Source organism: Hemicordylus capensis, chromosome 1 (assembly GCF_027244095.1).
Source record: "Hemicordylus capensis ecotype Gifberg chromosome 1, rHemCap1.1.pri, whole genome shotgun sequence".
In the NCBI taxonomy this organism is placed as follows: domain Eukaryota; kingdom Metazoa; phylum Chordata; class Lepidosauria; order Squamata; family Cordylidae; genus Hemicordylus; species Hemicordylus capensis.
In genome coordinates, this window is record NC_069657.1 from 389,062,678 (window position 1) to 389,084,653 (window position 21,976).

Sequence of the window (21,976 nt, forward strand, 5' to 3'; positions counted from 1 at the left end):
CTGTTGCTGCTCCTAGACTCTGGAATGCTCTCCCGGTGGCCATTCGTTCCTCGGACTCCATCACAGCTTTTAGAAAGCTTTTAAAGACTTGGCTTTTTACCCAGGCTTTTACATAATCGTTTTTTACTGCTGTTCTTGTGTGTTTTTTATCTGCTGTCTTGTTTTTATGTATGTTTTTAGCTTGATGTTTTTACTGCTTTTATTGTATGTTTTAATTTTTGTAAACCGCCTTGGGGTTTTCTTTTAACGAAAGGCAGTATAAAAATGTAAAAATAAATTAAAATAAAATAAAAAAATAAATAAATAGGTGTTTCATCCAGGGCATCTGGAAGGCATCTCCATGGAGAAATCAAGTTTGCACCTCCTGTTTTCTAGAGCTGAAAACAGGTCCTTTAGTGGAGTTCCTCAGCTCTGGAAGATGTTCCCAAGGATCTCCGAATTTACTTAAACCTGTACTACTCTATCTTTTATTAGAGGCAGAAATGATTTCAGGGCATGCAATACTGCCAATAACTCCAGAATGTTTATGTGGAGTGTTGGTTGTTGTAGTGCCCATTTGCATTGGGCATGAAAACCTGGCAGTTCGAATGGTACACCCACAGAGAGGAAGTCTATCCTGGTCCACCACTGTATGGACCATAGCACAGGTACCCTGTTTCCCCAGAAGTAAGACCTACCCCGAAAGTAAGACCTAGCAGTAATTTCTGATGTACCGCTAATTGCCCTAGTGAATTTTTGGGGGCTAAAATTAATACAAGACACTGTCTTATTTTCGGGGAAACACGGGTAGCAGATGAGCTAGCCACATTATTTATTTGTTCATTTATTCATTCAATTTCTATACCGCCCTTCCAAAAATGGCTCAGGGCGGTTTATGCAGAGAAATAATAAATAAATAAGTTGGATCCCTATCCCCAAAGGGCTCACAATCTAAAAAGAAACACAAGATAGACCCCAGCAACAGTCACTGGAGGTACTGTGATTGGGGTGGATAGGGCCAGTTACTCTCCCCCTGCTAAATAAAGAGAATCACCATGTTATAAGGTGCTTCTTTGCCAAGTTAGCAGGGATTATGGTGCTAGTTGTCTAGATTCGGTCTGTACGCTCACAGAAACCAGCTTTGGAGCTGGCACATCTTGAGCCTTGCGTGAGGCGAGGCATGGTGGCACTGCATGAGGCCATAAGAACAAACAGCCTTTGCATGGCACAAGCTCTTTGCTTTAGGTTTAGTGTAAGGATGGAGATGAGTTACACTACTGACCCTCCTGTCCTCTGGAAGGCAAGCTCTTTTATTCTGTGAGTCCAACACTGTGCCTATGTATTGAATCTGATTCTGTGGTTCTTCCAGTTCACCCTGATTCCTAGTTGTGCTAGGAGGTCCAGGACGTATTGAACATGAGAGATCAGCTCTTTGTTCTGTGAGGTTACTAACCAGTTGTCCAGGAAGATGAATATTGATACGCCCTGAGTCTTTAGGTGTGCTATGATGGCCCTTACACACTTCATAAATTTATTTATTTACTTACATTTATATCCCGCTCTTCCTCTGAAGAGTTCAGAGCGGGATACATGCTTATTTCCACTCCCGCAGTGGAACACACGAGGTGCTGCTGAGAGTCCGAATGGTAGAACCATATACTGGAAGATTCTTGGATCCAAAGTGTGTCTTAAATACTGTGTGTTCTGGCTGTAGCCCCATGAGGAAACAGGCATCCTTCAAGTCTAGAGTCACAAACTGTTATTTTGCTAGTATGGGAAGAATGCCATGCAACGAGATCATCCTGAATTTTCTAACTTTTACATACATTTTTTAGGTCGTGTAATGATACACTTTCGATTTTATTTTTCATGTCATGTTGAAGGGACATAGAGCATAGCCAAGTGTGTCTCTGGAGCATCTCCGATGGATCAAGACTCAAATTTTTGCTAGGTGCTTTGTCGTGCGTAAGTATCTGCTGATATCAGCAGATTTAGCCAGTGCCATTTTGAACTTTTCAGGGAACTTCTCTGGGACATCCTTTAAGTCCCCTCTCAGATCATCCCACATGGTGTAATATCTTGCCATGCAGGCCACTATTTAAATATCTATAGTTAGATATTTTAATGGCTAAGCACAATACAGAGTAGAATCTATACCCCATTGCATCTAATTTCCTCTCTTCCTTATCCACTGGAGCAGAGTGAGTTTTGTTTGATTACTGATAACAGCACAATCAACCATCAGCAAATGTGGTGGAGGGTGCTTAAAGAAGAAGGGGCAGGACTCCTGTATTCTGTACAAATTTTCCAGCCTCTTAGATGTTGATGTAAATAAATAAATAAAATAAATGTAGAGGCTGATAGTATGTCCCAGCAAACTTTTGCAGAACTGTCAAGGACAAGTAGCATTGGCAGAGATGCTGGTTGGGAGGCTGAGGAACTGGCCATGAAGTCATACATGGGGTCCTTGACTTCAAGCATTGGTGCTTTTAATTCAAAATCTGGTGCTTTTGCCATGTCTGCTACCTGAATTCTGTACAACTTAGTCTCTTCTATAGGTGCATTAGATGGAGGATGAGATACAGTTCCATTGGGGAAAGACCTGAAGGGTTCTCTGTGTGAACAGAATCATCATCAGAGGATGATCTGGAGTCGTATTCCCCTTCAGAGTGCTCTCCCTCCCCCTCCCTTTCTCCGGCAATCTTACTGGACCTGAAGAGTGGTCGATACTCTACAGATCTGGTTAAGTCCAGTGAGTATGAGCTGGAGATGTTACCTTTTCCTTTTCACAGGGGCACTTGGAGCCCTTGGTCTCTGTCTTTTTCAGTTTGCCTTGAAAAGGCTAAACAAATCTTGCAGGACTTTACATTGTGCCCTTCTCTTAGGCAGATCAAGCATTCATCGTGTGTTATGCACCAGCTCACTTTACCTGGATTTTTTCTCAGGAATTGACAGGTCAAAACCTAAAATTGCTACTATGCTATCTTATGAAGCAACAGATTCCTTGGTCAAGGGAACTCTGAACTCATTGGACTCTGCTAAGGAATTGCCAAGAGGGATTTGCTTGTTGTAATTCTGCAATAGTGCTTTATTGCTTGCATCTCTTTGTTTGTAGTTTTGCTTGATTGATTGCTTGTATCTGGTGAAGTATATGCTCTTATTACGCTTATCCTGTAAACAAGTGCCTTGAGCTGGTAAGATATATGATTGTTTGTATAACACAGCTCCCCAATTTCCCTCTTCCTCAGCTTTTACACTCCCCACCCCCCATTAATTGCTGAAGTGCCTGTATTAGGCTGAAAAAGAAACGAGACAGCAGTTTGAGCTGGCATGTTTTTGCATCTGAAGGACATTTGCTTGTTACCTTTGAGAACAAGCAGAAACATTCCTGCTGATAAGAATAAACTACCAAAACATTCAGGATGTGTCAGCCATGAATGTGAAAAACATTTAGGAACATAGGAAACTGCCATATACTGAGTCAGACCATTGGTCTATCTAGTTCAGTATTGTCTTCACAGACTGGCAGCAGCTTCTCCAAGGTTGCAGGCAGGAATCTCTCTCAGCCCTATCTTGGAGAAGCCAGGGAGGGAACTTGGAACCTTCTGCTCTTCCCAGAGCGGCTTCATCCCCCGAGGGGAATATCTTGCAGTGCTCACACATCAAGTCTCCCATTCAGATGCAACCAGGGCAGACCCTGCTTAGCTATGGGGACAAGTCATGCTTGCTACCACAAGACCAGCTCTCCTCTCTCACATTTGATATGTGATTGATGATATTATGGTCGGATGAATTGACACATTTGTAATGCTATGGACATTAATGACTGACATACGCTACAAATAAAATAATTTTAACTGTATAAGGACTAGTTGTGAGGAATCTGCAGCCTATGCTTTAATTGAACTGCAGCTACTAGGGATGTGCACGAGCCAGTCTGGTGCTTCCCAGAGGAGGTGCCGAACCAGCTTGGGCGCTGGCATTCAAACCAGCTTCGTGGGGCAGGGAGCAGTTCACTTATAAAGAAGCTAAGGAGCTCCCTGCCCTGCTGCTTTTCCAGTGGTAGCGCCTGCTTTCCAGAAGGCTTCGTGCAGCTGCAACACTGTTCCCTGCAGCCTCCATGTGGCATCGGCTCCATTTATTCCCCTCCCCTTTCATTCTCATCTGATCCTGTTTCCCTCCTTTTTCTCCTCCTCCCTCACCCTCCTCTCTTCTTCCCAATGTTAGCTATTGTTAGCTATTTAGCCACTGCACATACATACACCCTTGCTAGCTCATGTTTTTTTAGTGCCTTTAGTAGCTTAAGCAAACATTTTGAATACACATTTGGTGTCTGCTTTTTACGTTGTCTGCCAGAACTTGCTGTTTCTCACGTAGGAACTTGAGATGTTCCTAGAGGGCAATGTGCTCAATTCACTTAAGTCCACACAATTAAAACTTTTTTTACAACTTCCATTAGATCAAGAGAAAGGAGTGAAATAAAGAAGAAACCAGAAAGAAGATTGTTGTCAAAGCCAGAACATCACCGATAAGAAAAAAGTGGAAACGAAATCAAGAGAATAAATTGTAAAAACCATCCGTAGTCTAAGCCAAAGATCAAGATCAAGATTTTTCTGTCACAGGAACCAGGATGAAACTGAGCAAATCCTTTACAATGCAAGCAGCGCGGCGGTCGCGAAAGAACTGAGGAGAAAGGCATTCTCCCACCAAACACAACAGTTGTGACACGCACATGATTCAACAGAACCGAAGAGTGCCTCATGGAGATTGGATTTCTTCTGTGGGGGTTACTGCACAGGCCTCGAACCCATTTTGTGAGAAAACTTGTATCGCCTCAGAAGATCAGTGCTGTAGCCCTCATTGCACAAGGTGGGACAAATATGCCTGGGCCACTGTGGTCTTGGGGACACCAGGGCACCCCCTCCCCAGGACACCCCCTTGCCCCTCTTCCATATCAGGTGACAAATGAAACACTTGCCAGATTGGAGTGTGAAGTGTGGCCCCACATCTGCTCTCAGCCAGCTGGCAGCAGGCAAGGGGTCATTCGTCGTCTCCCTCAATGCTGGCCACACTGCCTACGTTGGCATGTATCTGATGTCAGACACACGCTGGTGCAGAGGGCATGGCTGGCACATGAACGGGGGAGGGGGGGGACTGCTGACAAACCCCCTATGCCCCTGATGAACAGCAGAAGTTTGCTTACCTTCAGATGTCCACTGTTTGATGCAGCTCGTGAGGAGCCCTAAAGAACTTGTTTGGACAGCAGCTGACAATACAGCTTCCAACTGCTCTTCCTAAAACAAATAAATTGTAATACAAGTGCCCAGATATCAGGATCAATTGATGTATATTTAATTTTTAATTCAAAGGGTTAATCCAGCTCTAGTCACAAGCAATACATAATAGTGGCACCCTCAATCAAAGATTCACTCTAACAATTCAGTGAGGTCCAGATGCATATCTATATTAGCTGCAAACATAGGAGCTTGCTTTTGTGCATGGATCTCCTAGCAGAAATGGGGAACAATTTATGCTGAATTCACCTAAATTCAAGGATTAAAAAAACCACCCACCACCACACACTCCAGAAAGTTTCAGAAATCTACACATTCCAGAAAGTTTCCACACACCACAGAAAGTTTCACACTCCAGAAATATTTCCCATATATTTATCATGGACTCACCTGACTCAGACTTGAAGGCTGTACATCAATAAATCTTGGAGAAAGCAAGCCAGCTACAAGACATCTATTGTAACCATCAGGAACAGTTTCACTTAAGGAAGAGCCGGATTTTTTTAAGAAATGCAAGGTCTGGAATTAGTCAAAACAATATCAAGAATTAAATCCGGTTAGTAGTAAGCAGCTAAAGGAGTTGCCACCAAAATAAGTACATTGCTGTAACTTTCAATAATGAAAGACTACGGTGGCTTTATAATGCTAATATCTTTTAAACCATTTCTCCAGTTCTATTTCAGCAGTATTTCATGATCAAAAAACAAAGCTGAATTTCTGGCGTTTCTTTCAGGATGGAAATAAACAAATGTGCTTGCTTGGTGTGCCCTTATTAAATCTAGTAGGGAGGGAATTTTTAATTGGGTCTAGCAGGTTCTAAATGCCTCATTGAGAGAGGGAGTGATCCCAGCTCCATTGAAAGAAGCTATTTGACCACTCCTACCTAAAGAAACCCAGTCTGGACCCAGAGGGTGTAAACAACTATAGGCCTGTGGCCAACATTCCCTTCCTGGACAAGGTGCTTGTGCATGTATGTGGTGGCTGACCAGCTCCAGATACCCTTGGAGGAAATGGACTAATTTCACTGGGGTGGGGGAATCCATGTCCATTAGCTTAGCTCTTCTCAGTCAGGACTACACCAAATTCTTCATAAGTATTCTGACACAGCCTAATCAATCCATTTGTACCACATGCATTATATAGCATAAGTTTTTATAACAGATTGCTTATGGAGTTCTTTTTTTACCAAGTCAGAACTGTGAGGCACTATGCCTACCTTGTAAGCATAATCTACAGTGTGATAGATTAAAAGCGAATTACAAATCATGGGAAATATTTATATGTTTTCATCTTGTATTATTTGAAGCATACTTCATAGACGTGTATTTTAAGTCCCCTTGAGACCTTGTCATGAATATTTAAATAAAATCAACCCACCTTTCCTTTGTTCATTTGATTAAACTCTAGCCTAAAAAATGACCTATTTACCTATATTGGCTTCACCTGGAACTTCATTTTATGTTTCAGGATGTTTGCAGATTTTGTAAAATTAATTAATCCAGTGTAGTTGATCTAAGTTGGGTCTTGCTTCTCAAAACATAACAATTAGTGAAGCAAGTTAAATCTACATGAAAGTGTTAGTTCTAAATCTGAGTTTAAGTAACAGAATAGAAGAAGTCTATATGAAATGTTTTGTATTAAAGAGTTGGAGATGATTTCTCTTAGAATTTTCTGCATGTTCATGAGAAATTTTAGGATAACAAGGTGGAGATTTTGATGTAGATTCAAGCTGCCCTTGGGCTCCTCACTGACTCCTATTTTGCAAATTGTAAGCATGTCTGCTCCTGGAAATGATCTTTCACATAAAGGCCTTTGTAATGTTATGTTGATAGTTTATGTTTTGTCTATGTTATATAGCTATATAGGCTGTACTAGAAGTTATATGTAAACAAGATGAACACATACAGATATTTTCCATGATTTGTAACTCACTTTTAATCTATCACGCGGTAAACTGGTAGTTTTATAGAAGCATTTTCTCTTGAGTTCCTATTTGTCACTTCAGGACCCTAGGATGCTGAATCTATGAACCCATGGTGTATTTTCTGAACTAGAGCTTTGCACAACCTGCAGTTTCCTAAATATTGGTGTGTGAGAAGTCTTTGAATCAAAGGCAATCCACCACAACCTGGTGACTGAATACTACAAGGAGCTTGGAAGACAGTCAGGGCATACACATGACCAGCCCTACCCAGGCTTGCACAGCCCTATCTGGGTAGGGTTGTTTTTCTGGAGTACTGGAATTGGTCTAGATCCCAGTGCTCTTCGCCAGGGTAGCCCAGGTATTTTATCCGGGCTTATACAGAGATAGAAGGCCATGAGAGCACCCTTCTACCCCTGCTGTGAAGTAACAGCTGCAAAATTTGACATTTTGTGGGAGTTACTGAACTGATGTACAAAACATGGTACAGAAATGACTTCAGGAGGTTTTTCTATTTGTTTTGGTATGATTATTTAAGGTAACTTTTTTCAGTCACCTTAGAGAAAATCATGAGGGTATGGCTGTGACTTAACATTTTTGAGTGTCAAGAGTTAAACAAGTACAAGTAGGGCACTACAATGAGGAAACAGCATTTAGAAACTTACATCCTTTTGAAATCCTGTGCAAGTCACATGAACAACTCCTGAATCCAGCAGACAAGTAACATCTACGAAATAGAGCATTTTATTAACAACTGCATTGCTAGAACAGTATCATTTGCTTCACCATCTAATATTAAAACATTTCTCCAAAAACTGTATGTATAACACAAACTATGCAACAGTCCCAGAACTAAATGGTTCCACCTCCCAGCTCTGGACTCTCGACTCTCTAAAATCTTATCTGAAGAGCAGAATTCATTCAAGTAAATAGCAAGACCAGGAAGAATAGTGCGCATCTGGCAGCATGAGGCTTTCTGTCCCTGTGCCATTTTTAAGGTAAGGCAGCTGAGCCAATGCAAGCTTTAGATGAAGGCCCTACTGATGTGCAAGAAGAAAAGGGGCAACAGGGCTATGCAGTTGCAACTCAGCCATTGCTTATTCAACACCTTATTAAAATAATCTCCTAATTTCAGGAAACTACTTAATTCAACAGCTGGTGTGTCTCTGGAAAGCTTGCTCAAACCGACTGGTCAGCTCCCTGGCCTTACAAGTAAGGCAGGATTCTGAGCTGCCCCGCAGATAAGGTTTAAATGGAAGAGTGGGTCTCTACTGACATTAGAGAAGGGGAAATGAACAAAGTGAGGAACAAGAAGAATCATGCAGGGCAAGACTGAATATTTCCATTTCTTTGACAAAATTTCTTGCTTAGAATGGGTCTTTGGAAAGGTAGAGCAAGCATTTAGAAATTCCAAGTCCTTTGGAGAATAAAAACAGGTTGCTGACCTGTAACTGATGATCTGGGCGTGATTCATCAACATTCATAATAATGGTCCTGTGCAGGACCATCTGGGTTGAATTCGTTAGCTCCTCATGGCATTCTGAACTGCCCTGTGTTCAGGCTGTACGTCCATTTTTGGCAATTAGGCACCACTTTGCCTCAGTTCCTGGATGGCCACCCATAAGATTGGCAGATATCAGTATAAATCAACATAAGCCCCTCAGAGAGTCAGTGGGTGAATGTGTGTGAGATATATCACACACCTCAGCTTACTGTAGCAGGGTGGCTGGGAGGGTCATATGAATGTCAATGGATCACTCTCAGATAATCATTTACAGGTAAGCAACCTGTTTATCTGGCTCGTGATCTGTTGGCATTCATAACAGTGGGTGACTAATGAGCCGTCATCTAGGAGGAGGATGCAGTATGCTATGCAAGTACTTGTTTAAGAACACTCCTCCCAAAATTAGCTTCTGATGCAGAGTAAAGATCCAAATGCATAATACTTGACAAATGTTTGTTCAGAAGACCTAGTGGCTACTACACAAATCTCTCAATTTTATGTCTGATAGATGTGCAGCATAGGCCCTAGTTGAACGCGCTTCAATAGTCTTTGGAAGTTCTTCTTCTGATGTTTGTACATCAGGTAGATAAATTTAACCTAAGTATGTAGAAATCTGTCCAAGGATGTTTCCAGATTTCTGAAGAAAGTAGATAATACTATATCCTGGTTTATGTGGAAAACAGTCCCAACTTCAAGTTGAAAGGTTGGGTCCAATCTTAATAGCACTTTGGGAAGAACTCTGTGTAAGGAACATCTATGCATAAGGCAGTGAATTCTCTTAACCTTCTTGCTGTGGTTATTGCTTCCAAGAAGGTGGTCTTTAGATTCACTAATTTGAGTGAAACAGTTGCCATTGGTTCATATGGCTTTCTGGGTATAAACTCCATTGCTTGATGGGTTTTTGTATGGAAGAATATACATTATTTATACTCTTAAGAAACCTTTTGGAATCTGGATGGAAAATATGGTCTATCAATTCCAACCAGAAGAATGTGCAAAGATCGCTGCTAGATGTACTCTAATGGCGACCTAGACCAAAACTTTAGGTCAGTTAAATAAAGAAGTACATGTAAGACTGATGCTGATTGTGGTAGGAAATGTTGTGTTACAGCATACTCACTGAAGCGCTTCCACTTGCAGTTACATCTGGTGGAGGCCTTCTTGTCATTTAAGAGAATTTCACTCAGTAACCTATCCTCCAAGCTGTCAGATGCAAGGTGTGAATGTCTGGATGAAATACATGACCTTCCTCCTGAAACAATGCATCTCTGTGTTGCAGCAACCTCCTGTATACACCCTTTGACAGTTTGAGAAGCTGTGGAAATCATGGTTGGCACAGCCACCATGGAGCTAACAGAATGCATTTGGTAGACTCCTACAAGATCTTGGCTACCACTATCATATTTTTATACTGCCTGATATGTACATCTCTAGGTGGGGTACAAAATTTAGCAGCTGATATGGTGGGAAATGTATCAAAACCCTTGAGTCCAGCTGTATAGGAATGCGTCTCCATGTGCATTTCCCCCCATGCCTGCTCTGGAGTAGCAATTCCTACATTTCTTGTCTTCTTGAGCGGCGCATATATATATAGATAGATAGATAGATAGATAGATAGTGCCCCAAATTGTGAAGATCATGGAGAGGTACAGAGGATTTAATTCCTACTCGTGCTGCCGCTGGCGAATCTGCGTTCTGCTCAGTTGGTCCACCAATGTATTGTCTATCCCCTCTATGTGGATTGCTATTTAATTGCTCCAGATATCCTGGAGCAATACACCAGTTCCAAATCTGCAAGCTTAGAAAACAGAGCTAGAAACAGTCCTGCCTTGTCGGTCGGTATAGGCAATTGCTGTGGTGTTGTCCAGCTGTACGTGGACAACATAACTCCCTAGACTTAGCTGGAACAACTGGAGACCATGGTATACTGCCAGTAGTTCTTATAAATTGATATGCAGTTGATGCTGCTGTGGAATCCATCATCCTTGAGCTTCCGAGTGAGCACCCCATCCTCGTAGGGAAACATCAGTGGTGATCCAAGCAGTCTGTGAGTGGAATCCCCTCCTGCAGGTTAGCTTGTATGGTCCACCACCTGAGAGAGGCCAGGACCGGACTCTGGAACGGTTAGATGCATAAATGGATTGTCTACATGGGCTGGAAAGCAGACAGATACCATAGTTGTAGTTTCCTCCGTCAAAGACGTGTATATTGGATGGCTGACATACAAGACGCCATAAGGCCTAGTAGTCTCTGGATGATGTGAGCTCTCTGTACTGGATTCACTCACCTAAAAGAACTGGATTAAAATTGCAATTTGGTGGTAGTGGCTTAGTGTCAAGAACGCCCTTTGAGCATCCACATCGAGTACTGAACCAATGTAATCTATTCTTTTTGTAGGAGTCAAACGAGATCTTTCCCAGTTGATAAGGATTCCCAGATCCTCCAGGAATTCAAATAAAATCTCTTTATTTTGGTCAGCGACCAGCATGAGATTAAAACAAATGTAGAAGAGAAGACAATCAAACTTCTACTACAAACAATAAAACCAAATAAATGTTTAAAAGTCCTCCTGAACATAGATCAAGATACTGAAAGTACTACTAAAAATACAGAACTAAGAATAAAAGGAGACAGCAGTATTTCATACTTATGAGACTATTACACACAAATCAAAACTCAAACAGTTGCCTTCCTGACTCCTGAATCTGAGAGAAGTTAAACAATTCAGCAGCTTGGGAAAGTTTTGTTGTTAGATTTACTGATGAAATACAAGTGCTCCCAATACCTGCATGCCCACCTGCAGTTAACCACACTGTCGCTACAAAAGTTGCTCTGGCCTTAAATCCATCACCTATTTTCCCATTATTAAGCTCTTACGCAAACGGAGGGCTGCACTACAGAATGTAGCTACTTGTCTGGTGGTACTGGAATTACTTCCTTCCAACAGCCTGGCAACCATCTGGGGAGAATCAAGACCTGGGCATTTAGCCATCAAAGGGTAAATGAGATTCCCTGCGCAAGTACATATGAAATCTGAGAATGTAACTCACTTCTGCTTTTTGCCACCAGAAGCCAACAGTCAAGGGAATATAGCTAGTCTCTGGGTGCACAGGTGTGCGACTACCACTGCCATGCACTTGGTGAACACACATGGTGCAGTTGCTAGACCAAAAGAGTACCTCATACTGGTAGACTTTGCTGCCGCATAGGTATTTCGTGCTATTGTTCTGGATACCTATGTGTAAGTATACATCCTACAAAGCGAACATTGCAAGCCATTCCTCCCTGTGAAGGAGGAGAAAGATATCCTTGTACCGACTGGAATAACCCCAACCACCCTCAGAAACTGGTGGTTCTTCCAGTAGTTCCTTCCTGCAGGGGTGGTGGACCTATTAGGATGGTCTGTCCAAAAAGGCTGCTGGACCCAGTGGGATTTCAAAAGACCTTGGAGGATTTTGATGTTGGTGCGGCTGGTGATTCTGTCGATGCCCTGGTGGGAACCTGGAACAGGGAACTCATCAGGGCAGTAGACATGATTGCTCCTAAGAGTCCCTTCCAACCTGCTGCAAAAATGGCCCCTTGGTATACCGAGGAGTTGTGGGGGCTGAAGCGGTTGGGTAGGCGACTAGAGCGCAAGTGGAGGAGAACTCGGTCCGAATCTGACAGGATTCAGCATGTGACCCATTTGAAGAGTTATGCGGCGGCAGTGCGTGCAGCAAAAAAGAGATTCTGGTCTGCACGCATTGCGGCTGCAGGTTCACGCTCGGCGGAACTATCCCGGGTTGTGAGGAATTTGGTTTCTGCTCCTTCTACTTCTAATCAGTCCCCCGAGTTGCTCTGCTGTGATGCCTTTAAGGGTTCTTTGCAAATAAGATCTCCTGCTTTCGGCCTGACTTGGGCTCCACTATTTCTGCAAGGTCTATGGAGGAGGTGTCCAGCAATCCCTCTTGCAGTATTGGATTGGATCTGTCTCAATCTGTGACTCCTGAGGATGTGGACAAGCTGCTTGGGGCGGTGTGGCCTACCACCTGTTCTCTGGATCCTTGCCCGACTTGGAGATGGCCTAGTTAATATCATAAATGCATCGCTGAGGGAGAGTAGGGTGCCCCCCCTGCCTGAAGGAGGCAATGGTTAGACCACTCTTAAAGAAGCCTTCCCTGGACCCCTTAGCGATGGACAGCTGCAGGCCAATCTCTAATCTCCCTTGGTTGGGCAAGATGATTGAGAGGGTGGGTGGGTGATGATGCTGACATCACCTCGATGTCAGCAGCATCATCTACTCCCTGACTCAGGAAGCCCCTGAACACTGAGGCAGATGGTGTACTTTCATTGGATTCCAGTAGTGTGAGAAGGTTTCGGGAAGCTTTTAGGTCCAAGGCAGCATCCATCTGTTCAGCAGCAGGGACAATGTCAAAAGTTACTGGAGATTGTGTTGATATGTGTTTGACAGTGAGGTGTTGGATCCCTCAGCATCGACAGCAACTGATATGGTGTCAGAGCTGGAGACAATGAGGTTGCTCGAGGTCGAGAGGACAAAACTGTAGGCAATGCTTGCGTCAGAAGTTGAGTGGTCGAAGTTGGCAATGAGGTGGAATGATGTGCTGAGTCTGGTACCATAGTCAATGGAGTCGGTGAAATAGGACAGAAGGAGTCCAAAATAGCAGGACTCAACATCGAGGGAGGCAGTGTCAACACTGATTGCAACCCTGTAGGGGATGGTGTCAACGCACTAAATGTTGCAGTAGGCACTGACAAGTTGCAGTTCTGGAATTCTTGTCCAAATGTTTCTTCAGGGCATGATCTCCCAGCTCTTCATTGGAGGATTCGCACTTCTTCTTATGCTTATGTCGATGGGAAGACTCCAATGGCAGCACAGGTACTTAGAACAGTGCGTTAGCCTCCAAGATGGAGGCTCCCAATTTCGAGGGTTTAGACTGTGTTTGGGATGCAGCCCTCAACACAGACCTCTATACCAATCCTGACAGGGAGGCTGAAGGAGATCAAGGCAGAGGTGTAGCTGGTGTTAAGGCATCCTCATACAATGCTGCCCATCAACAAAGAGCCTGATTTTTTCAGATCAGATATGAGAATGGTATACAGAACTTGCATGCTCTGGTGTTGTGTTGTTCACTCAAACAGAGCAGGAAAAGATCATGTCAATCAGTGGAGGGGAATTCATCCCTGTACTTTTTGCACCTTTTTAACATTTTCTTAAGGTCTATGGGGAATTAGATTAAGCAAAGGATAAATACCAAGCTGACGTGTGTGGCGATAGAATAGTCAAAAATAGCCTGAGGTCAAAGCCAATAGTTAATATCTTTATAGTGTTGCCAACATCTACAAAAACTTAGTGAATAACCATAAACAGTCCGAATCAAAGTACACAACTAAGCTTAATGCTGCATTTTCTGCTCTTTCCAATAGTGAATAACTTATCCGAGGAGCCACACATAGGAACACAGGAAGCTGCCATATACCAAGTCAGACCTTTGGTCTATCTAGCTCAGTATTGTCTTCACAGACTGGCAGCAGCTCCTCCAAGGTTGCAGGCAAGAATCTCCCTCAGCTCTATCTTGGAGAAGCCAGGGAGGGAACCTGAAACCTTCTGCTCTTCCCAGAGCGGCTCCATCCCCTGAGGGGAATATCTTACAGTGCTTGCACTTCTAGTCTCCCATTCATATGCAACCAGAGCAGACCCTTCTTAGCTAAGGAGACAAGTCATGCTTGCTACCACAGGACCAGCTCTCTTATCCTCCACACCACTGAGGTACAAACGCTATGGCAGTCAGAAAGGAATCGAGGCAAAATGGTGCCGAACCGCCAAAAATAATAGGTATACAGTACGAGCTCAGGGCAATTTGGAACACCACAAGGAGTTAATGAATTCCACCTGTTGGTCCTGCGCAGGCGCAGAACCCACTCTTGTGAATGCCAATGGATCACCATCCAGATCTTAGCTTATTATATACAAAAGATGGCTTTGCAGAAAATATAAGAGCCTTTGTTATTCAGAAGTAAGTCCCATTGTTTTAAAAATCGAGCTCAATCTCAGGTAAACGTGCATAAGATTCCAATCCTGAGATAAACCATAAGCAGTCAGAGTTTATAATCAGGAACAACTGGAAGTATTACAGTTGTAAAAGGGTAGATTTTCCTTCTAAACTTAAACCTTTATTCAAAAATTTAGTAGAATTCTTCAAGCTATTTTGAGCCCTAAATGAAGGACCTTCTGTACAAGGAGTCAGGGTTGATCATGAATCTTGAATAAAATACAAAGCCTAGAGTATATTTTTTCCAAACTTTGTAGGCAGAGAATTTCAATGTTCTAACTTAAATTGCCTCTCCTTAAGGTGCTACAGAGCTTTGCTTTTTTAAAGGCTTGCCCCACTACCATTAGTGTTTGTAGCAATTATTTTTTTAAGGAATTAAAATAAGCACCTTACTGGCAGAGCGAATTTGATTTAAATCACTTCTCAGGAAGTGATTTAATCAGCACGACTAAAATTTAGTGATTTAGAATTGACATTTAATCATCATTTTCTAGTGGTCTGATAACACCTTAATACATATTCATCTTAGATTTTACTTTTAGAAGATAGGTACACTATTATAAAGCAAGTCTGAATTTTTTTCAAGATTAATTTTCATCAAAAACACAGGATGGTGATTGGCTCACATTTAGTATCAAAGCAAATGCATTCTTGCATGCTCTCTTTGGTATCAAAGAGAAGCATTTCTCATTCTGTTTCATTCCAGCAACCAGGCCTTGCATTTATCTGTTGCACAGTTTGCATTTTGGACACATAACTTGTGTCCCTGTGGGTATGACAGGCTTGTGAAAATATTTCCCAAAAGGGTTTATTTTATGGCCTGCTGCCATGATTAGTGTTTCCCTTTTATAATGGAGGGCACATTCGGAATACGTTTCCTCGGGACTGTATGAATATGTTCTGCTCGCTTTGTTTTACTTCCTATTCCTCTCCCATGTATTTACATCCAAACTCCTCCTTGCTCAGATTTACGCCATCTTCCTAAATTCTCTATACGTTTTTATCTTTGCACACTGAGGGAGAGGGAAGGGCTTTACTGTGTGCACACACCTACACCACCTGCAGAACAGGACTAATATGGTCTGAAATCACTTATCTCCATATACTTTTGACAATATGGAGAGTCTGCATATTTGCAGACTAAACACCTGCGGTTTCGCATATCCGTGGTCAGGTGATAGACACCCGACCTTGGCACAGATGGAAAAAACCCTGAACCACAAGGAGTTAATTCTGCATATGTATGTATTCAATTTGTACAGGCCCCAAACTTTAGTTTCTGGGTGATTTACAACAACATAAAACCAGTTAAAAACATATACAAAAACTTTAAAAACAATTTAACAATTTAAAAATAAACCAGAGATTGAAACCCAAAAATATTAGGAAGCTGAGAAAGCTTGGGCGAAAATATGGGTTTTCAGGAGTTTTTTGAAAATTGCGAGAGATGGGGAGGATCGTATTTGTAGGTTGGAAGCTGCTGGAAGTTACCGTGGAGGTCATTTCCAGCCACCATTCTGTTAAACAGAGCCATTTTGCAGTTAGTTTACTCTAAAAAAAAAAAAATCAGTGAAAAAAATCACAGGGGGAAAAGCTGGAAAATGAACTATTTCTGATTTCTGGGGGGCATTGCTAGATCACTGGTGGTCCACAGAGCACTGTATGGCACTTTATTTTGCCCTTTTAAACAGTGTGTGCACACACACATGCACCTGCCAATTTTTGGGCCTCTAGGAACCTAACCCCCACGATCCCATTGCCCCAATATTCACAGTTTCCATATACATGGTAATTACAGAGCATGGAACCCCTGTGAATACAGAGGTTCTCTGTGTACTTTTAAACAAGTATGATCTTACAATATAATTAGAAGTTATTATTACAATTCATGGAGATATCTTTGACCTAGATTCAGTTTTTTTACACACTGTTTTAAGAAAATAATGGATTTTTATCTGCCCTACTTACTGGTCAAAATCCACGCTTTTTCACATACATATTCCGATTAAAAAGCACAGGCTAAGTGTTGAACACTATTTGAGCTTTTAAATAAAATGTTATAAATATATGTACAGAGGGGAAGTTAGAAAGGAAAAACAATCAAGAGGTCAGACTAGAAAAGAGCATTAGTTACTCATCGTGAAAGCTGCTTCTTGCTACTGGATTTGAGGACATCTCACGTGGGTTATCCTTCACATTGTGCTCCAGAAGGCAGGACTATGTTAATTAAGCAAGAAGCTTTATAAGCCTGGGAAGAAGAACCTCACCTGATTCTGATCAGCCAAGTCCAAGTTACAGGAAGGGGGGGGGGGGAGATAAAAGGCACACCAGTAAACATAAATGCCCAGATGTGTGGGTAGAACTGTCCTCAAATCCAGCAGCAAGAAGAAATCTGGGTTGGGGCATTGGCCTCTACTGGGATGGAAGAACATGTTGGAGGACCTGTCTGCCAAAGACTGCTTTGATAGGAGCAATACAGATCAAGCTTGTAGTGCAGAGTGAAGGTGGATGGAGATGTCCATGTGGCTTCCCATGGCCAGCAGGGCATTTATGGAAAAGGCGGTTGATGTAGCTGCTGACCTAGTAAGAGTGCGCCATGCTCTTGAGTGGTAGCCATAGATTCTACACTTCATAGACCAGGGTTATGTATATAGTAGACGACACTTTCTGGCCCACTGAAGCCGGGAAGGAGACAAAGCATCTGTGTGTCTGAAGGTTGCCATGCAAGATGGGTAGACCTTCAAGCCGTGTCTCACAACTAGTTTATGCCATTGTCTCTACAAGGTGTGTATTGGCTTGGGACAGAATGAAGGAAGTTATGATGTCTTATGAGGTGGAAAACCAAGGATACTTTAGGAAGAAAAGAGGAAACAGGTCTTTTGGTTTTCGCATAGGAAATACTAGTTTTTCCCTTGATGGAGTAAGCTGCTCTAGTGGTGACATTTGTTGTAGCTCCAGTGTGTGTATGGCTTTATGAAAAAGATGAGTAAAGTCATCTGGAATAATAGCCTATGTGAACTGGAGAATGAGTCAAAGGTTTGGTCATCTCATCATTCACTCTCTTCTTTAGAGTCTACATCCAAGTCTGGATTTTCTGGGACTTCCATAGGACTCTCAAAATTATCACTGGGTCCCAGGTTGCAAGGGTCTAGATCAGGGCCCCTGGGGTGAGGATCATGGGAGTCATAGAGAGTGATAGCAGAAGAATTAGATGGGGAGTCCTGATCCCCCTTAGCTTTGTTTTCCTTTTTGTCCTTTTGGACTTGAGGTTTAAGTTTATATTTTTTCTTGGCTTTTTAGGTGAACTCTGATGAAGTAAAAGAAGAGGAAACTCTAGAAAATTGGGTGCACAGGCACTGTGACTTATCCAAAATACCCTGAAACCATGCCTGAGAGGTTGCAGGTATTTCAGAGGGAAGGGTAGATATAGGGGCCACAGGAGAAGGTTCATCAGGGAGTATGGGGAGGGAGGGGGCAGGAAGGCCCTGGTCTCACTCGTTCAGGTGCTGTACCTCTGGGTGGTGGATTCAGTCTCCTCTCCTGTGTCTAGCCAAGGATGGGCAGGCTGTGTTGACTGCTATGGCCCTCCCACGTCGTTCTCTTCTAAGAACCATCTGCCTTGTTCACAGGTTTTTCCAGCTTGCGGTACTGCAGCATTTTTAGGAGTTGGAAGAGGCCCACATGGAGTGCTTCCACCCGATGGCCCCTCTAGTTGTTTAGGCTGTTCTCTGGGCACCTCCCTTGAAGACCCAATTTGAGCAGATTGAGGAGAAAGAGGCCTGGCTAGAGGAGGAAACTGCTCTCAGAACAGTCACTTGAGGGGCCTTGTGGAAGGAGTGGTTGGCCCTGTTGGGACCTCCATGTTACTGGGTGGCTCACTGATGGAGAGGCAGGATCCGCTGGCAGACCGGGCACACCCGGTACCAGAGGATGCCCACGTTTGTTTAGCCGATCACCTGAGGAGCCCTCCAGCAGATCAGGCCCTTGCCCTCCTTGTGGTATTAGCGAGGACCTAGAGATCAGCAGTGACCATGGAGAGTGAGCGGGCTCTTCTTCTTGCCCTTAAGCACAAAAAGACAAGAAGGGCAGAAGGAAAGGAGAGAACAAAGGGAGACAGAACTAAGATTGACAGACAAGTATGCAAAGAAGAGAGATGCTTGGCTGAAGGCAAAGAGACTGTCTCTGGAGCTGGATGAAGGCCTGGAAGAACTGGTTGGGCTTCTCCTTCTCAGGCTTATAAAACTTCTTGCTTAATTAACATAGTCCTGCCCTCTGGAGCATGTGGGAAGGATAACCTTCATGAGAAGTCCTCAGCCAGCAGCAGAGAAGTTATGCATCTATTACTATTACACGATGCCCGTATTAACACATAACTTCAATCATTTTATTGAAATTTGTATCTAGTTTGAAAATGCATATAATATTGCTGCAACACAATGACAGAATTGGATTTCAGAGCTGTAGCCCCTGGATTAGGGGAGTGTTGGAAGTATGCTGGGGGTGGTGGTGGTCAATGGCATGTATGTGGTTGGAAGGCTGAGAGTGTATTTGAAGGAGGTTGTCTGGTGTGGGGGTGGAAAGAGGTTGGGAAACAGAACAATGATATTTGTGTGGATCCTTGTCTGGATAGCCCTTTAGAACAGCTGTGGTCATAATTGCTAGAAATGAAACATAGGATACACATTTCAACTCCAGTTCTACTGCTGAAGCACTTGATGGTACACATACCAAAGTTGTAGGTGCTTGGGTTAAAAAACTGTTCAGGTGGAGGATATGAAGGAGGAACACCACGACTTAAGCTTCGTTCGTGTACAAGGATGTCCAAAATCCGATGTGGAGAAGTCAAGCTCACAACAGTATCAAGGGACCACAATGCAAAATAGGAGCAGTTGTGTAGAAATTCCCCTGGTCTTGAGAAAGCAGAAGTAAATAGTAAAGCTGATAATATATTACACAGCCTTTTTGGAAGTCTATAATGAAAGCAGCTACTTCTTACCTTAATGAGTCTGGCATTTGAGCATGATACCAGCGATTTATATCAAATATACCCAGATAAGTAGATGGTTTGCCTTGACCATATGTGTTCACTTGCCAGCTGAAGACAGACACACTTGTGTCAGGTGATATGACTAGGAGAAAAGATTGTATTATTGTAGAAGTGTTAGCAGCTACCAATTACATAAATAAAACTCAGTTTTACAGAATATGCCTCACAAATTATCTGAAGTCTGAACAGGTGTTAACAATCACAGGACTTTGTTTTTGTCAACTTGTGAAATATCTGTTCATTTCAAAAACACTGTAAGACACCTTTCTGTCACTAAAAGAGTACCCGAGGCAGTTCACAAGAAAATACCAAAGACTGCTCTAACAAGCAGTAAACCACTAAGAGAATGCAGAAACCAAAATCAAGACAGCTATTTATCTTCCAAGATAAATATTTATCTTCCAGGGAACATTTTACATCAGAAGTCAGATCTTTCATTTGCTAAGATCAGTTGCACACTTCCTTATAAAGGTATTCTCATTTTTCTAGCCTATGTTTAACACTTGAATTCAAGTTCAGCCTCCTTATAAGATTTGGTTAACTGAAATAAGGATAGTTTCAATCAGAACTTTAATATTTGAAGACATATATAATAATAATAATCTTTATTACGGTCGTTGACCAGCACAAGTTGTAAAACAGTAATACTATACAGTAAATGCAATATAAGGAAAGTGTTGCAGTATTACGGAGATTAAAATTGATGTAGCATTAAGACTGAGGGGGAGGGAATCTAAAAATACAAAATTTTAAAACATGATATAAAACACAAACAGAATAGATAAAATGCATGTAAGCTAAAAAGGACTCAGCCAAACACTTTGTTTCAGTCAAAAAGCAGTATAAAATCAGAACAAATTTAAAAGAGGGGATAATCAGCATTCTATGGGGTCCTGCTCAGCACAGAGTCACTGAAAATGCTAGTAAAATACTAGTGAAATAGATTAAAATAAAAGGGCAGCTATTTCCTGCTTATTGAACAATTACAACTCCAAACACAGCTCAGCTCCCAATCTGGGAGGAGATATACAATTCAGGGGCTCTATAAAGTGTTAGCATTGAATTAGCTACTTTTAAGCTGGCAATACCTATCCCCACATGCCCAGCTACAACTAGCCGAGATATGAGTACAAATTGCTCTGGCTTGTGTCGTTTATTTGTCCATTTTTAGGCTCTTCCGAAAGCGAAGGGCTGCACTGCAAAATTTGGCTACCTGTCTAGTGGAAGAGGAATTACTTCCTTCCAGGAGCCTGGCAGTCATCTGAGGTAGGAAGACATATATAAGGATATGCAATTAAAAAGGAACCCAAGAACAAGTAGCCAAAGCTCCCAGTTCAACTGTTACTGTTTATCCATAGATACTTTCTCCCTCTTCCAATGTTATGGGGTTAACAATGGTAACACAATGCACAAGCTTCCATATGGTGTGAAGCATCAGGCTGTCCGCCATCAATAGTCAAAATGTAGAGATAAACAGATCAGCCTGCTAACCCTGCATGAAGAGTCTTATTGCTAAAAAACACAATAAATCAAAGATGGATAATCTTGAAAATATTAACATTAATTAGGTAACATGAGGGGAGCAACAGCAGGAGAGATGGCATGCATATACCTCTTGCCTGTGGGCTCCCCAGAGGCATCTGGTGGGCCACTGTGTGAAACAGGATGCTGGACTAGATGGGCCTTGGGCCTGATCCAGCAGGGCCGTTCTTATCCTTTGCTACCAGAAGCAAAAGATGCTCACTAAGCTGCTCAGCCTTTTCATTGTTTTTAACACTGAATCTTCAGTGCAGAATCTGGAGGTTTTGCACAGCAAATTCTCATTTTGGTACAATGCTGCAGCTAAGGCAATAATCCTGAACATATGTATTGGTAGTAAGTCCTATTAACATGGTGGAACATACTTCCAAGCAACTGTGCATCTAACTGTACTTTAAGTTTAAAAAGTGTTCTATACTAACCTTCATTAATACCATCTTCTCTGTCAACATGACTTCGAAATTTTTCTATAGTCTGACAACCAATTAATTTGGTATTGCTAGTCTGCCCTCTTAAAGAGAAAATTCCACCTGTGAGGTCTAGGCTGTATCTTTCTTCACAATATTCTAAACCCTGAAGGGGAAAAAATAGATAAGAGATCAATGTGCAATAAAAAGACCACTAAGATTTTAAGGTTCCGTA

General features: G+C 42.4%; 1 protein-coding gene across 4 annotated transcripts in view; it reads right to left on the minus strand.

The window, feature by feature from the left end:
- The window catches only part of AHCTF1 (AT-hook containing transcription factor 1), a 133,155-nt gene that overhangs the window by 71,791 nt on the left and 39,388 nt on the right, over positions 1–21,976 (minus strand). For all 4 annotated transcript variants that reach the window (XM_053302457.1, XM_053302448.1, XM_053302466.1 and 1 more), the window contains exons 8-13: positions 21,757–21,907; positions 19,745–19,877; positions 19,477–19,658; positions 7,860–7,921; positions 5,664–5,792; positions 5,183–5,273 (exon numbers count right to left, since the gene is read on the minus strand). In XM_053302457.1, the coding sequence (XP_053158432.1) occupies positions 5,183–5,273; positions 5,664–5,792; positions 7,860–7,921; positions 19,477–19,658; positions 19,745–19,877; positions 21,757–21,907 (748 nt within the window). The remainder of the gene's footprint in view (positions 1–5,182; positions 5,274–5,663; positions 5,793–7,859; positions 7,922–19,476; positions 19,659–19,744; positions 19,878–21,756; positions 21,908–21,976) is intronic.